A 15,931-nucleotide genomic window follows, 5' to 3' on the forward strand; every position below is an offset into this window, starting at 1 on the left:
CACTCTGCACCAAGATCTGTGGGGGTACTTTTAAAACAGGGTCTGTGGGGGAATTTTAATAAAGGGTCTATGTGGCTACTCTGCACCTGGCTCACCTCCTAGCAAATAATGAAGCAGTTTGAGCCGCTCAACAGTCATTTCTGTTTTTTGATGACTCCGCTGGCTGGGTCATCCACCTATTCCTGCCCCAGAAGTAGCAGAGATTGAGTGCACTGATGTTCAACCTCTTGTTCAGTTTGAGGATGAGGACGTGGGTGAGTAGTGCACATGCTCAGCGGGCCACCGCAGAACTTCTCTGATGATCATGATGAAACACAGAGGTGGACTGTTCAACACCATCAGTGGCAAGGTCCACATAACCATCAATATGTTGACAAGTAACTACAGCCAGAGACATTATATTTCCCTAACTGCCAACTTTGTAAATGTAGTGGAGGCTGGGCCTGAGGCGGAAAGTGTTTCGGCGTATGTTCTACAACCACCGAGATATTGTTGGACGTTTCTTTGTCCATATTACCTACTACTCCCCTTCTTTTACTGCCTTTTCATCTGATCAGCATAACAGCTGCAAGACCAACTTCAGCACAGTGAGGGGGAATGACAGCAGGCTGTTCTGAAACTCATTTGGTTTGGTGAAATATTCCACATCACACCAGAGTTGTTGACAAGGCAAGAACAACAGAACGATGAGTGGTTGGTGGTGCTAAATATCAAGTCTGGCCTGGTGGTGTTTTATGAACATCCCTTGCCTGGCACATGTGCTGATTTTGGCGGTGCAGAGGTTCCTGAAAAATTACCCCAAGATGTCGGAGCTGCTGCAGAAAATGCAGGCGCCTTTGGCGTTCTAAGCTTGCTGCTACTCTCCCGTCTGTGCTGCAGCATAACTCCTGCCTTACCACTAACCTCCTAATATGCGACATACCAACAAAGAGGAACTCCATCTTGCATATGCTGGACAAACTGTAAAAGCAGCAGCAGCCCATAGTGGAGTTTCAACTACAGCACTCACGGTTAAATCGCTCTACTGAACAACAGCAATTCCCAATTGAGTGGGCATCCATGTGGGATGTGTGTGCTGTGTTGTGCTGCTTCGAGTACCCATGAACATGGCCAGCACTGATTACTCCATGAAAATGACTCCATACCTCCTTGAAAAAAAGCTTCAGGTGATAACAGATGAGGTGGTGGCACAGGAGGAAGAGGAGGAGGAACAGGGACCATTCACATGATTATCAGGCTAGTTGTCCATGGGCAGCTTGTTGTTGCCTCTGGGCAGCCTTGGCAGACATGAGCGAATACATGCTTCAGGGCATGCGCAACGACTGCCGAGTTTATGGTTTCTTATCATTGCTGATTACTGGATAACCTGACACCTGGATCCACACTAAAAGAATAACATGTCATTCTTACTTAAATCCCTGCAGCATGATCGGAAAATGCGGGAATAAAATCACAAGCATGTAGATGCCCTACTGATGGCATTCCCATCTGACAGCAGTGGCTTAGTGGAAGCATAATGCAGAGTAGGAGGAAGTCACCAACGCATAGCCTGAGCTTGTCCTTTACGCCTTAGAAGTGCTGCCCTGCCTTCCTCCAAGTGTATTGTAGGAAAGTGTGTCTTGTTTGGCAGGGGGTGTGATAAGAGACAGAGCATCTGCCTGTCCACAGCCAATGTGAGTCTCCATTCAGGATGTGTGTGCTGTGTTGCGCTGCTTCGAGAGGTCCACAAACATGGCCAGTGCTGATGAATCCATCATCAGCATTTCTATCCCACTTACAGTATATGCCTCCTTAAAAAAAACACTTCAGTCGATGAAGGATGAGGTGGTGACAAATGAGGAAGCAAAGTAAAAACAGGAACCATTCATAAATTTATCAGGCCAGTCATCCACACATAGCTCTCAGGGTCATGTCCTGTACCAACAGCAGCCAGGTACACAACTATCCAGCCAGAGGACAGTTTTTGAGGATGAGGAGGAGAAATCATGTTCACAGCTGCTCACGGGCATCACTGGAGCTTGTCTAGGTGGATGCAGAGGACATAGATGATACACATCCCACCAAGGGCAGCTTGTCGTTGTCTCTGGGCAGTCTGGCATTCATGAACAAATACATGGTGCAGTGCCTTCAGAACAACTGCCGAGTTTCTCGGATTCCTACCACTGCTGATTACTGGATGTCCACTCAGCTGGATCCTGCTGCAAAGACAAAGTGTCATCCTTGCTTCTGTCACTGGAGAGTGATCTTAAAATATGGGAATACAAGTGCATGATGGTAGAGGCACTACTGACAGCATTCCCACCTGACAGTGGTGGCTCAGTGGAACCACAAGGTAGAGGAGGAGGAAGTCGCCATCGTAGCTAGTGCACCGGCACCACCTCAAAAGGGAGTGTTAACCTGGCCAAAATATGGAAATCTTCCTCAGCATGCCACAACTTCCAGGATCACCATCTAATTTGGTCAATATTAGCAGGAGGTAGCGTTTCAACAGCATCTCCATGGACTGAGTGATGGGTCTGTCCCATTTAATTTCTGGGCTTCCAAATTGGACACATGGCCTGAGCTTGCCTTTGGAGAGACTGGCCTTTCCTGCAGCAAGTGTACTGTCGGAACGTGTGTTTATTACTGTAGGGGATGTGGTCCCAGACAGGAGCATCTGTCTGTCTATAGCCCATGTGGACAAGCTCACGTTCATTAAAATAAAGCAGGCGTGAGTAGCACAGGACTGAAATGTTTCAGCATTTCCTCACGCCTTCCTCACCGGAAACGCGTAGTCCCCGTTTTACTTGCCCTACATAATGGAATGATCGATTTTAAACAGTGATTAATAATGTATTTATTTTTTAAACTGAAGAAAGAATTTTGTGAATATACACATATCATCCTCTGGATTGTGCATTTTTGCTCTTCTTTTGTTAAATTTCATTCTATCTCCCTATTTAGTACCAGTATTTAAGCTATTTTCTCATATACCTGTATTGAAAATTCCCTACTGTTCCCTAAGTACACTATCTAACTGCAATGCTATTTTTTTCTCTTTTTACTCAAACAAAGTGTCATGAGGGGGTAGAGGTTGAGGTCACTGCTGCAGCCCCTGCCCCCTCCCTGCAATAAAGTGTCATCAGTGACACTTGTTTCAGACGCTATTCTCTATCTCTGCTGTGTCTGTTATTTGTCCCTTCCTGCAAGCTGTGTGATGCATGGTCCTGGTCATAACCATGGATACTTTAATTAAGATGCCCTGCACATGAGGTGAGAGGCATGGCTATATCAGGAAAACAAAACTACATTTCTAATTGAAGTTATTTGCTAATCTTATTATTACACCTACTACATAATTGAATAGGAACTTTGAGATGGGAATACCCTTTAGAATAATCTACACCTCTCCATTTCTAGAGAGCTATTCCTGTAATCTTTTAGCAATCTAATCTTCTAATCTAATTGTTACTGTTGCGTAAGCCATTCTCAAGTAAAACATCTCATAGGCATGTATTATACTAAATAGCAGAGATGTTTCACCATGTAATGAAGTGGAACTTGTCATGGTTCGACAGAGGGTATTAAGATCCTTTGACATGTGTCAGTTGAAAGGTTAAGGTAAAACATTTTTCGTTAATGACTAACATAAACATTTATAAGGCACAGCTGGTTTAGTACTCAGAACTGTAACACAAATTCCTTGAAGGCATGTAGAAGACATGGCAGGATTTGAAGAAATCAGTGGTTTATTACCGGCTTCTGCCTGGAGGAAGCAACAGCAGAAACAGATTATCACAGGGATTATGACTGCTAAAACTTTTCCCTGTACAAGTATGTCTAGAGACTAACAACAATAAAAATCTTCTTATAACCCGGTGAAGAAAATGGTGTAAAATATAGATATAAATCATATATTTTTGTAAACCATAAAACTTCTGCTTGGCCCAATAAATACAATCTGTATATTTATATCAACTTTAGCTTCATTGGTGTTTTCAAGCACTCTGATTTTGCAGAAATGTTGTTCTTTAAATTGACTAATGTACAACAAGTAAAATAACTATTTAGTATAAGATGGCACATCCCTATCATATGCAATCACTTAACCTTTTCATGACCTATGATGTACAGAAACGTCATGGTTAGAAAGGGGTTCCCAAACTATGACGTATGGGTACGTCATGGTGATCGTGCAAAAGTTGTGTCCACGCAATCGCTGCTGGGAGCTCAGCTTATGTGATAGCCGGAACCCGGCTCTCACAGCCAGGATTGGTGCCTGACTGCCCCATGCTGTTTACCCCCTAAATGGCAAAATATAAAAAATAAATCGCAAAATAAAGAAAAAAAATGAAAAAAAAATATTGCATCAATAAATATCAATAAATACGTATGTTTATGTGGAAACAAAATGAACAAAAAAGTAAACATATTTGGTATCACCACGTCCAGAACAACCTGACCTATGAAACTGTCATACTATTTAACCGCTTCAGTCAACACAGTAAAAAAAATGGCAAAATGCTTTTTCATAAAATTGCCAAACAAAAAGTGGAATAAACTGTGATCAAAAAGATAAATGTAAAAAATAGTATTGATGTAAACATCATCTTGTCCAGCAAAAAAACAAGCTTCAAATAGCTCCAACAGCAGAAAAAAAAGTTATAGCATAGGTAGCGATGCAAAACCAATTCTTTTTCTATAAAATACTTTTGGGAAAAAACAGCAAAACATAAATAATATAAATATGGTTATCCCTGTAATCATACTGACCCAAAGAATAAAGCTGTCATCGCTTTTACCACACGCGGAATGGCATAATAAAAACCTAAAAAACATTTCCTGAATTGTTGTTTTTTGTTCATTCTGCTTACTATAAATTGGAATAGAAAGCGATCAAAATTGTTATGTGATCAAAAATGCTACCAATAAAAACGTCAACTTATCCTGCAAAAAACAATTTCTCACATGACTTTTGTACAGAAATAGAGAAAAAACAGCTCTACAAATATGGAAATGAAAAAACTTTTTTTGTCAAAAAAGCAAAACTTTTCTTAGTTTGTGATAACAGCCAAACATAAAAAATATAAAACTGGTATTGCTGTAATCATACCGACCCGAAGAATAAAGCCAACAAATTACTTAAATTGCATAGTGAACGGTGTAAAAAATAAATAAAACCAATTCTTGACCTGCTGTTGATTTGTTCATTCCTCCTCCCAAAGATTGTAGTACGACTCAGCTCACATTTATCCTTAAATCAACTCTTACAGCGGAGTTTCTGCAATACATGATTCAGACAGAAGCAATGATGAAAGATTTACTATAATGAGATATGAGTTACTGGGGATGCTGCCTGGCCTATAAAACAGGGATGTCCCTCTTTGTAGGTGTCTTTTTAGGTGTGCACAAAAGTGCTGTTGGCCACAGCTTTGTGCACTTCTGAAAAGCCGGATACAACTAAACTGAGACCAAACGGCGTCTACAGTAACTGTACTGCCTCATTGGTGAAATGGATCCTTGGGGGGGGCTTTATCTATATCATGTGTTTGAGATATTTAGATAGAAATCCAGATATAAGAGCTCAGCGTAGATCATGGAATACATGTAAACTGATTCAAAATGTTCTGTTTCCCAAAATGCCACCAATAAAAGCTTCTAGTCAACTTACAAAAAAACAAGTCCCCAGGTGAGTCTATCATATTTTAACAGAAATATAGGGAGTGTCCAAGTAACTGATAGCAGAAAGGCTCTGGAAAAGTGACATGGCTACCACCAAAAGAAATCTAGAAAAATCTGTGCAAGTAAATCCAAATGCCCCCTCCCATCTGAACCCTACAATGTGCATAAATCACAGTTAGCACTCACATTTTTTATATTAATGTAGTTAGGAGAGCTCACTTATTTTCTGCTTGCATGGTTCCAGAAGCACAAGCTGGGTACAATGTGTTGGGTGCTAAAATATTGGGCGCTACATGGTATATTTGCAATTTTCACTCTGCAACTAGCATTGCGTGTTTGTTTCTGGTAAACGGGGGTAGGGGAGGGGGGGTGTTACTGTTTAGGCATATCAGGGGCTCTGCCTGTGGAGGGCGCATACTCTTCTAGAAAAATCTGCACTGTAAAAGTCAAGAAGCCAAATAGCGCTCCTTCCCTCCCCAGTCCTGCCGTGTGGCTAAGCAGTACTACATATTCACATGTGGGTTATTGTTATTCAGCAGAAATTGTATAACAAATTACGGGACCCTTTTTTTTTAGCCATTTACCTTGTGAAAATAAAAATCTGGGGCTAAATAAGTATTTTAGTGATAAAAATGCAATTATTAATGCTCCACTGTAGAATGGTTTAAACTTCTTTGATACAACTGTGGTGTCAATAGCCTCGCTCATCACTAAATGTATTAACTGAGGGGTGCAGTTTGTAAAATGTGGTCACTTATAGGGGGTTCTGATGTTCTGACCCCTCGGGGTCTCTACCAATATGACATGACTATTCCTGCGAAACCCATATTTCAATATTCCAACCAATTTTGCGCTTCAAAAGTCAAATAGTGCTCCTTCTCTTCCAATTCCTGCCTTGCACCTAGACAGTAGTTTTCCACCACATATAGGGTATAGGCGTACTCAGGAGAAATTGCACAAGAAATTGTATTCTCCATTTTCTCCTGTTATCCTTTGGAAAATGAAAAATTTGGTGAAAAGCACAATTGTGGGAGAAATTTATTTTTTTAATTTTTGTGGCTCTACGTTATTAACTTCTGTGTACCACCTGTGGGTTCAAAGTGCCCATCACACCTCCAGATAAATTCCTTGAAGTGTGTAGTTTCCAAAATGGGGTCAGTCGTGGGGGAGCTCCAATGTTTAGGCACATGTCCAAACGCAACATCGTGTCTGCTATTTTAGCCAATTTTGCTCTCGAAAAGTCAAATGGTGCTCCTTATTTTTAAGCTCTGCCGTGCACTCAAACAGTAGTTTTCCACCACATATGGAGTATCAGCATACTCAAGAGAAATTGCATAAAAAATTTTATTGTCCATTTTATCATGTTGCCCTTGTAAAAATGGAAAATGTGGGGCTAAAGCAGCATATTCTGTGGGAGAAAGTACAATTTTCATTTTTTCCTTCCAGATTGATTTAATTCCTGTGAAGTTGAAGAGTACAGTTTTTAAAATGGTGTCACCTTTTGGTACTTTCTGTTACATAGGCCTCTCAGAGTCACTGCAAATGTGATGTGGTCCCTAAAAAATGGTTTTGTAAATTTTGTTGGAAAAGTTAGAAATTGCTAATACATTTTTAACTCTTCTAAATTCCTAAAAAAAAAATGTTTAAAAGTTATGCTGATGTAAAGTAAACATGTGGTAAATGTTATTTATAAACCATTTTGTTTGATGTAACTATTTGGTTTAAGGGAATAAACCTTAAAAGTTTGAAAATAGCAACATTTTCTAAATTTTCCCCAAAATTCCTATATTTACATAAATAAAAGCAAAAAATATCGACCTAAATTTTCTATTATCATACAGTACAATGCGCCACAAAAAAAACATTTTCAGAATCATGGAAAACCCTGGAAGTTATTACATCATAAAGTGACACTGGTCCAAATGATAAAATTAAATATCCCTGAGTGTCCTTCACCAATTTTGATAATGAACTGCAACTGTTCCTAACTATCCACAGCAGCTAGCATAGCTCCATTCTAGTGAATGAGGCCTGCTGTTTTTCTAAGCAGAGGCAGATGGCTAGGAGTTCTGCTTTGCAGTAAAAAACTGAAGCAGCATCACAGTTTCTTCATTTTCAGGATTGATCCAGGTCCCAGAGCATGGACCAAATGATTGTTAAAGGGAACATATCAAACTATTTGTAGAAATCTATTTTACGGTTTCTGAGAAATCCAGTGTTGAAATTCAATGCAAATGAGCGGCAAGTGCTTTGGGGTTGGACATTGCACTTGTAGCTTCTCTGTCCTTTCCTCCAGTTACTTGCCTGCCACTCTTGTTTCAGTAAGCAGACGTCCCTGACTGAGATCTAGCTGTATACAGTGTACATATCATTACTTTGGTGTATACAATCCTTAGGACGGGTTATATATAAAGGACAATATACTAGCAATATGTCATCACTTACTGAGATATAAATATGTCTTTACTCTCAAAGCATATCCCATAAGACAACGGTTCCACAAAATGGCTGGGCACATCATCATTATCTTCTAGTGTACCCTCATAGAAAATGTCAAACAACTAAATAAACTCCAGTACATAAAACAGATCCACAGAATCCACACAATGTAGCTGAAACAATTAGTTAGCACATAAACAAATAACATATTGTACAATATTCTCTAATGAATAAGCAATTAAATCACATAAATCACATGGCCCAACATATAAAGTATAATCCATGTTGCATACAAAGATCTATAAGGCTTGGTTCACACAGCATTTCACCCAACATTCAGTGGCTCAGCCAGGGCTCATATTCAAACTGCACAAAATGGGATTCTGGCATATACACCGATGAAGCCAATGATGATGAAAATTGAGTCACACTGTGCTCTGTCCTGCATCATTTTCCGCTATATATGCCTCTTAGAGGTGGGTAGAAAGATGACTATGTATTGCTGCCTGCCTTCAATACACATATATGGTAGAAAATGATGCACAGTAGAGCACACTATGCTCCTTCTGCATCATTATAGTCAATGGCATTATTGGTGTACATACCCGAATCCCGTTTTGCAGAGTTTTGGAAATAAGCCCCGATTGAACCATTTGAATGTGGGGCCAAATTCTATGTGAACCAAGCCTTAGATATACATGTAGAGAGCCTTAACCGCATTTCTAAAGTTCCTCTTTGTACGAGTACAAATCTACTCTGTAACATTTTGTCTGTTTCATTTATTTGTTTAAAAAGTTGTAAAAAGTTTCATTTCTTTAGTCATGTATTCAGTGTGATAGTGGATTTGTACTGCTCACACATCTTTTTGTTCATTTTAGGGTTTATAGACAGTTCGGGAATTAAGCTGTACTACACACCCCACATTCGGAAATACGATGCTGGTGTTTTAGAAGCAGGCATTTGGGTCAGCCTATATCACATGATTCCACCAGGTATGCCGGCATTCAGCTCCGAAGGACACTGCACTATGGAATGTTTGGAAGAGGTGTGTGTAGTCACTACTATTTTATTTCTCCAACAGCATGGCAGAAAGTTTGCAAATCTGATGTACTATATGTGTTGCACAACTAAATGATACCTGGTTTTGCCCAGTTTATTAAATAGGCTACCATAACAGACATAGCATATACAGATGGTAACATTTCTTATGATTTGCCAAAAGTTGACCCAAGAAAAAGCCATCAAAAGAATTCTAAACTTAGAAAATGTACAAAGATATATATAAAAAAAAATGCATTTTGTACCTTAACCATTGATGTTAAAGGGAACCTGTCACCAGCCTATAAGCTGCGGCCACCACCAGTATACTCCTATATACAGCATTCTAACATGCTGAATATAAGGCTATGCGCCCATGGGGAAAGTGTCCTGCGGATAAATCCGCAGGACATTCCGCAGGAGCTCCCAGAAAACCACAGCACAACTTTGTCTGTTTTCAATGCATGCTGCGGATGTATTGCGGAATGTCCTGCGGATATGCTGCAGGCATTCTGCATTGAGGATACAGTACCATGGCTTCGGCACTGCATCCTCAATGCAGAACAAGTGCTAGAGTGTTGGGGGAGTTTATACTTACCTCTATCACGCAGCACTTTACTTTCCGGCCGTGTCTATCTGCACTTTGCAGGAGAAGGTGGGTGGGCCTGAACTAGCTCCGGCTGTCACATGACCGGAGCTCATGCAGGCCCCGCCCACTATGCTCCTCTGCACCAGAGGAAGTGACTCCGGTGTCTTCTATCAAGGCAGGTAAGTATGGGACCCTGCGGAAAAATCCGTAGGAATAATTGACATGCTGCAGATTTTTCCTCAGGAAAATCCGTATTATTTACACTGCAGAAAAAAATGCAGCATGGGCACAGCAGTTCCAAAATGCCATAGAAATGGCTGGGGACTCGCTGTACTGCGGATATTTGAAAAATCTGTGGAATTTCCGTGACAAAATCGCAGCAATTTCCGCAAGTTTTCCACAGCATGGGCACATAGCCTAAGAGTCCAGGCCGCTTTGTAAAATGTAAAAATCACTTTATAATACTCACCTAAATGGTTGGTGTGGTGCAGACTGGTTGGATGGGTGTCTTCGTTCTCCGTTCTCCGGCGCCTCCTCTTTCGGCCATCTTTGTCGTCCTTCTTCTGTAGCCGGTGTGCATGACACGTCCTACGTCATCCACACTCGCCGGCATTGAGGTCCTGCGCAGGTGCACTTTGATCTGCCCTGAGCAGGGTAGATCAAAGTATTGTAGTGCGCCTGCACGGGACCGGTGAGTGTGTATGACGTACAGTGCTATGCAGAAGTTTGAGCACCACTGGTCAAAATTACTGTTATTATGAACAGTCAATCAAGTTGAAAATGAAATGATCTTTAAAAGGCATAAAGTTAAAGATGACACATTTCCTTTATATTTTAGGTAAGAACAAAAAAAATATTTTCACCTTTAACATTTTAAAAACTACAAAAATGAAAATGGACCAATGCAAACGTTTGAACACCCTTGGAGATTTGTGTGCTCAGATAACTTTGACTATCATTTCAGACCTTAATTAGCCTGTTAGGTTTGTGGCTTGTTCATTATCATAGTTAGGAAAGGGCAGGTGATGCAAATTTCACAGCTTTATAAAAACCCAGCTTCCTCTAACCTTGTGCAAATAAAACAACAGCCATGGGTTTTTCAAAGCAGCTGCCTAGCACTATGAAAATCAAAATGGTGAAGTCCCACAAAGCAGAAGAAAGCTAGAAGAAAATAGCAAAGCGTTTTCAAGTTGCCCTTTCCTCAGTTCGAAAAGTAATTCAGAAATGGCACTTACAGAAACAGTGGAGGTCAGGATAAGGTCTGGAAAAGCAAGCAAAATTTCTGTGGAATTTTCTGCTCGTAGGATTGCTAGAGTGGCAAATCAGAACCTTCACTTCACTGCAAATGTCCTTCAGGAAGATTTAGCCGACTCTGTAGTTGTGGTACATTGTTCTACTGTTCAGAGACACCTACAGAAAAATGGCCTTCATGGAAGAGTCATCTGAAGAAAACCTCTCAAAATAACATCTAAACAAGACTGATGTATTTTGGAAACAAGTCGTTTTAACTGATGAGGTTGAAATACAACTCCTTGGCTACAATGATCAAACCAAATGTTTGGGAAAAAAGGAGAGAGAATGTCATGACAAGAATATCTCGCCAACCATTAAGCATGGGGGTGGATTAATCATGCTTTGGGTTGTGTTCTATCCAATGGCACTGGGAACATTTCACAGGTAGAGGGAAGAATGGATTCAATTAAAGTTTAACAAATTCTTCAAGCAAACATAACACCATCTGTAAAAAAGCTGAAGTTGAAAAGAGGATGACTTCTACAAATGGATAAGGATCCTAAACACAATTCAAAATTGACATTAGCCTATGTCAAAAGGTACAAGCTGAAGGTTTTACAATGGCCCTCACAGTCCCCTGATCTGAACATCATTGAAAATCTGTGGCTAGACCACAAAAGAGCAGTGCATGCAAGAGGACCCAGGAATCTTACAGAACAAGAAGACTTTTCCAAGGAAGAAAGCATGAAAATCCCTCAAACAAGAATTGAAAGACTCTTGGCTGGCTACAAAAAACATTTACAAGCTTTGATACTTGCCAAAGGGGTGCTGCAGGGTACTAACCATGCAGGGTACCCAATATTTTGCATTGGCCAACTTTATTTTTTGTTGGGAATTTAAAAATGTAAAAAATGTATATATTTTTTTTGTCTAAAATGCAGAGGATATGTGTTATCCTTAACTTTATGGCTTTTACAGATAATTTCATCTTCAACTGCTTAATTGTTCAGAATATCAGTAAACTTGAACTGGGGTGCTCAAACTTTTGCATGCCACTGTAGAACGCGGCATACACACAGGTTTCAGAAGGAGAACGAAGATGGCCGAACGAGGAGGCGCCGGCACGGGAGAATGAAGACACCCATATGGCCCACCTCCACTGCAGCAACTGTTTAGGTAAGTATTAAAAGTGTTTTTTCCGTTCTACACATGCGGCCTGGGTTCTTATATACAGCATGTTAGAATGCTGTATATAAGAGCCCGGTGGTGGTGGCCGCAGCTTATAAGCTCCAAATCTGCTGACAGGTTCCCTTTAATTTGTCTCATGTAACATTTGAAGCATAGGAACATATCAATACATTTTCTCTATGTCTCAGACCAACCATGTTTCCCAACCTCCTCATTATCTTGTGTCTGGCTATAAGACATTATGAAAAAAAACTATTTTCTTTAAGGGAATCTGTCAACAGGTTTTTGGTTCCTCATCTGACAGTAACATAATGTAGGCAAGGAGTTTCTGAATCAAAATGTGTATAATATAGATTACTGGGTGTTAGGCTATATGCACATGTTGCATTTTTTTGCATTTTTTCATGCGTTTTTTCTTGCAGACTTTATTTGATACTGCAAGGAAAAATGCATCCCAGCAAAGCCTATGAGATGTGTGACTCTTTATGTGTGTCGCCCAGGGAATGGGGTACTCGGTCCCGGTCAGTGTATAAATGGGGAATGTCACTTGAGTGGCCGTTGCCCATTCCCGTGCCCTGGGTGCTTTTTAATGGGGAGTAATTAAAGGGGAGATTAAAGTTATTTGTGTGAAGCCACCTGTGGGTTGCGGTTAGGATTGTGGGATCGCTGCTGCTGAGTTGATTATCCCCCAGGGCTGATGGTAATGGCAGCTGTAGTGGTAGGCCCTCCTCAGGTAGGGCTTAGCCTGTGAGATGTATGATGGAGTAACAAGAGAGGCCACACACTCTCCTCACTCTTGACCCTTGGATTGTTGGTTCAGGTCCCTGTATTTCTAGTGCCAGTTGATGACTTGATTGCTCTGTCTCCTGCACCCTCAGTGTGGTTGGGTACCCGTAGCATGGAGCGGTTGGGGCCCAACTGTTCCTTTTTGTGTCAGTCTCCTTGTCTGTATGGCGGGCAGTGTGGACCATGTAGGGCTGGTATGTGTCCCAAACCCTAATCCTTGCTTTACTGCTGGTGCCCCCGGATCTGTGGGTCAGTGAGGTCCGTGAAGGTCCCCTCACTGTGCATGTATTTATCAGGCCGTCTGAAACTATCACCTTACCTAGGGCCCCATGCCCCGTTGGTACTCTGGTCCCAATTGTACTCAGGTGTACCTGCCCTGGCAACCACTCTCCTGTGCCCCCGGGTCACCGTTACACGACCAAGCTCTAGGCACATCTTTCCTCTTTTACTCACTACTACTGACTGCTGTCGCCTCCCCCCAGGTTGTCTAGTCCTCTGGTATGGCTCCGCCTTCTAGGTGGCCGTCCCCTTGTGTCCGACTAACCAATTACCCCTGGTGTGGAGTGGTAACTAGGATTTTGGTGTGTCTAGGTGTTGCTGGCACTGGTTTTCCAGGTCCCTGGGGGTAGGCCCTGCATCCCCGTGAGGATGCAGTTCCGAGTGGCTCAGGGGCGCTACATATGCACATGCTGCTTCTTTTTTCCTTGCAGATTTTGTTGCAGAAAAAATAAGCAGCATGTCAATTGGTCAATTGTTTCTGTATTTTTTTCGGCATTTCTATAATTCACTGCAATGTTTTATCACTAGCATTGTTTTGCATGGTCTGTGAGGCGATCCATAGCTCAGTAATTCGGGGTCGTTATGATGACGACCCAGGGTTGCCATGATAGTGATCGGGTCCCTGTGTTTGCATCATCAGGGAGAGGCAAGCGATCCCTCTCTCTGCGTCCTGAATGCTGCACTCAGGGGGTTAAACTGCTGGGAGCAGCACGGGCACTGCTGCAGGAAGTAAGAGCTCGATCCCGGCTGTAACATCAGCTGGAGACCCAGCAGCAATTGCACGGGTACAGTGCCTGAACCCCCGTGATCGCCATGACTTACAAAAAGCATGTGAAAAAGCATGTGAAAAAACGCGCAAATGCAATAAAATATGCGATTTTTTCAGCTGCTTTTTTCCTACCAAAACATACTTTTATATGTGCAGAAAATCTGCACATTAAAAAGCAACGTGTGCATATAGCCTTAAGGCCCCGTTACACGCTATGATATATCGGGCGATATGTCGTCGGGGTCACGGATTCCTTGACGCACATCCGGCATCGTTTGACATACTGTATCGTAGCGTGTGACAGCTACGAGTGACTGTTAACGAGCAAAAATACTCACCTTATCGTTGCTCGTTGACACATCGTTAATTTTCAAAATATCGGTCACATTCTTGGATGCAGGTTGTTCGTCATTCCTGAGGCAGCACACATCGCTCCATGTGACATCTCGAGAACGACGAACACAGCTTACCTGCGTCCCGCCGGCAATGAGGAAGGAAAGAGGTGGGTGGGATGTTATGTCCCACTCATCTCCGCCCCTCTGTTTCTATTGGGCGGCCGCTGTGTCACATCGCTGTGATGCTGAACGTCCCTCCCCCTTCAAGAAGAGGATGTTCGCCGCCCACAGTGAGGTTGTTCAGGAGGTAAGTACGTGTGACAGGGGTGACCGACTTTGTGCGACACGGGCAACAAATTGCCCGTGATGTACAAACAATGGGGGCGGGTGCAATCAGACATGCAATCGCACAATAAATCGATGCATGTAAATGGGCCTTAACACTGACAACATTGTTTTTATGAGAGATCTAGCAGTCAGAGAGGCATCCAGGCATCTCCCCTATGCTGTTTTCATTCCATTTCAACTGGGCTTGCATCCATTTCAGTGATATTCAGGATAATGAGAGAGAGAATGTTTTCAGTCATTTTTATTACATTCTTCAAAGTCAAATGTTTACATACACTAAGAGTACTGTGCCTTTAAACAATATGGGACAGCCCATCATCATATTGCTGGTTGTATTGCCATTTCTCATGCCCATTTTAGCCAGCCCTCCCACTGTTTGTGTATCGCCCCTCATGCTCGGCTGTGACCGCCGAGCCACTCGGATCCATGCTCGTACTGCGGGTGGTGGCTCGAGCTTCTCACGGACCCGGGGGTCACGTCACTCTGCAAGAGAGTTGGCGCTACACGCGGGGATTTGAGTGTTTGATTTGGAATGACAGTTCGTGACGCCACCCACGGGTTGTGGTGATTGTAGACACCACCGCTGCGGTGAAGGTGCGGGGATCCCAGGAGTGGTGTAATGGTGCAGCTAGGTGTTGACCCTTCCGTGGGGGTAGGGGTTGTTGGGCCCGGTAGGCAAGGGTCGGGGTGCAGGGTGAAGTGTTGCGGTGCAGTGCGGTGCAATGCCTGATGGCACTGGTGTACTCACTCTGACACAAGACACTGGAGTCGCTGGTAAACCAAACGGAGTGATGAACGAGGCCCGCAGCCGGCTGCAGCTTCTTCCAGACTACGTTGGTTGTCGCCACCTTTCTCCTGCACCTCTGTGTAAATGTTTTGACTCCTGTGCCTAGACACCGGTAGTCCGCTCCCCGACTGGTATATCCCGTAGGAGCCAGTTTGCCCACAGAGGCTGGCCCTTTGGGTCTCTATGCCTTGGCGGTGGCGTTACCCGGTATGGTTGGGCTGTTGTCTTCTAAAGGGACTTGTGTGGGGTAGGTCCTTAAATCCAGCCCACAATCAGTTGATTCGACTCGGCCCTGTCGGTTTAGGGCTTCGTGCTGGGTCTGAGTACCCTGCCTGGTGCTCCGGTATCCAGTTGGCTCCCCGGTTCGGTTCCGGCGGGCCACTGCCCTGTCCCGGTCCCTTACGGTTCCACCGGTCGTATTCCCAGTCTCCTGCAGGCAGCCACCACCGTCTGCCTCCTTGCCAATGGTAACTGGGCTC

General features: G+C 42.8%; 1 protein-coding gene across 2 annotated transcripts in view; it reads left to right on the plus strand.

Moving 5' to 3' along the window:
- MOXD1 (monooxygenase DBH like 1) overlaps positions 1–15,931 on the plus strand; it is a 297,010-nt gene that overhangs the window by 202,104 nt on the left and 78,975 nt on the right. For both annotated transcript variants that reach the window (XM_075338266.1, XM_075338267.1), the window contains exon 7: positions 8,979–9,145. In XM_075338266.1, the coding sequence (XP_075194381.1) occupies positions 8,979–9,145 (167 nt within the window). The remainder of the gene's footprint in view (positions 1–8,978; positions 9,146–15,931) is intronic.

This window comes from Anomaloglossus baeobatrachus, chromosome 3 (assembly GCF_048569485.1).
Source record: "Anomaloglossus baeobatrachus isolate aAnoBae1 chromosome 3, aAnoBae1.hap1, whole genome shotgun sequence".
In the NCBI taxonomy this organism is placed as follows: Eukaryota; Metazoa; Chordata; class Amphibia; order Anura; family Aromobatidae; genus Anomaloglossus; species Anomaloglossus baeobatrachus.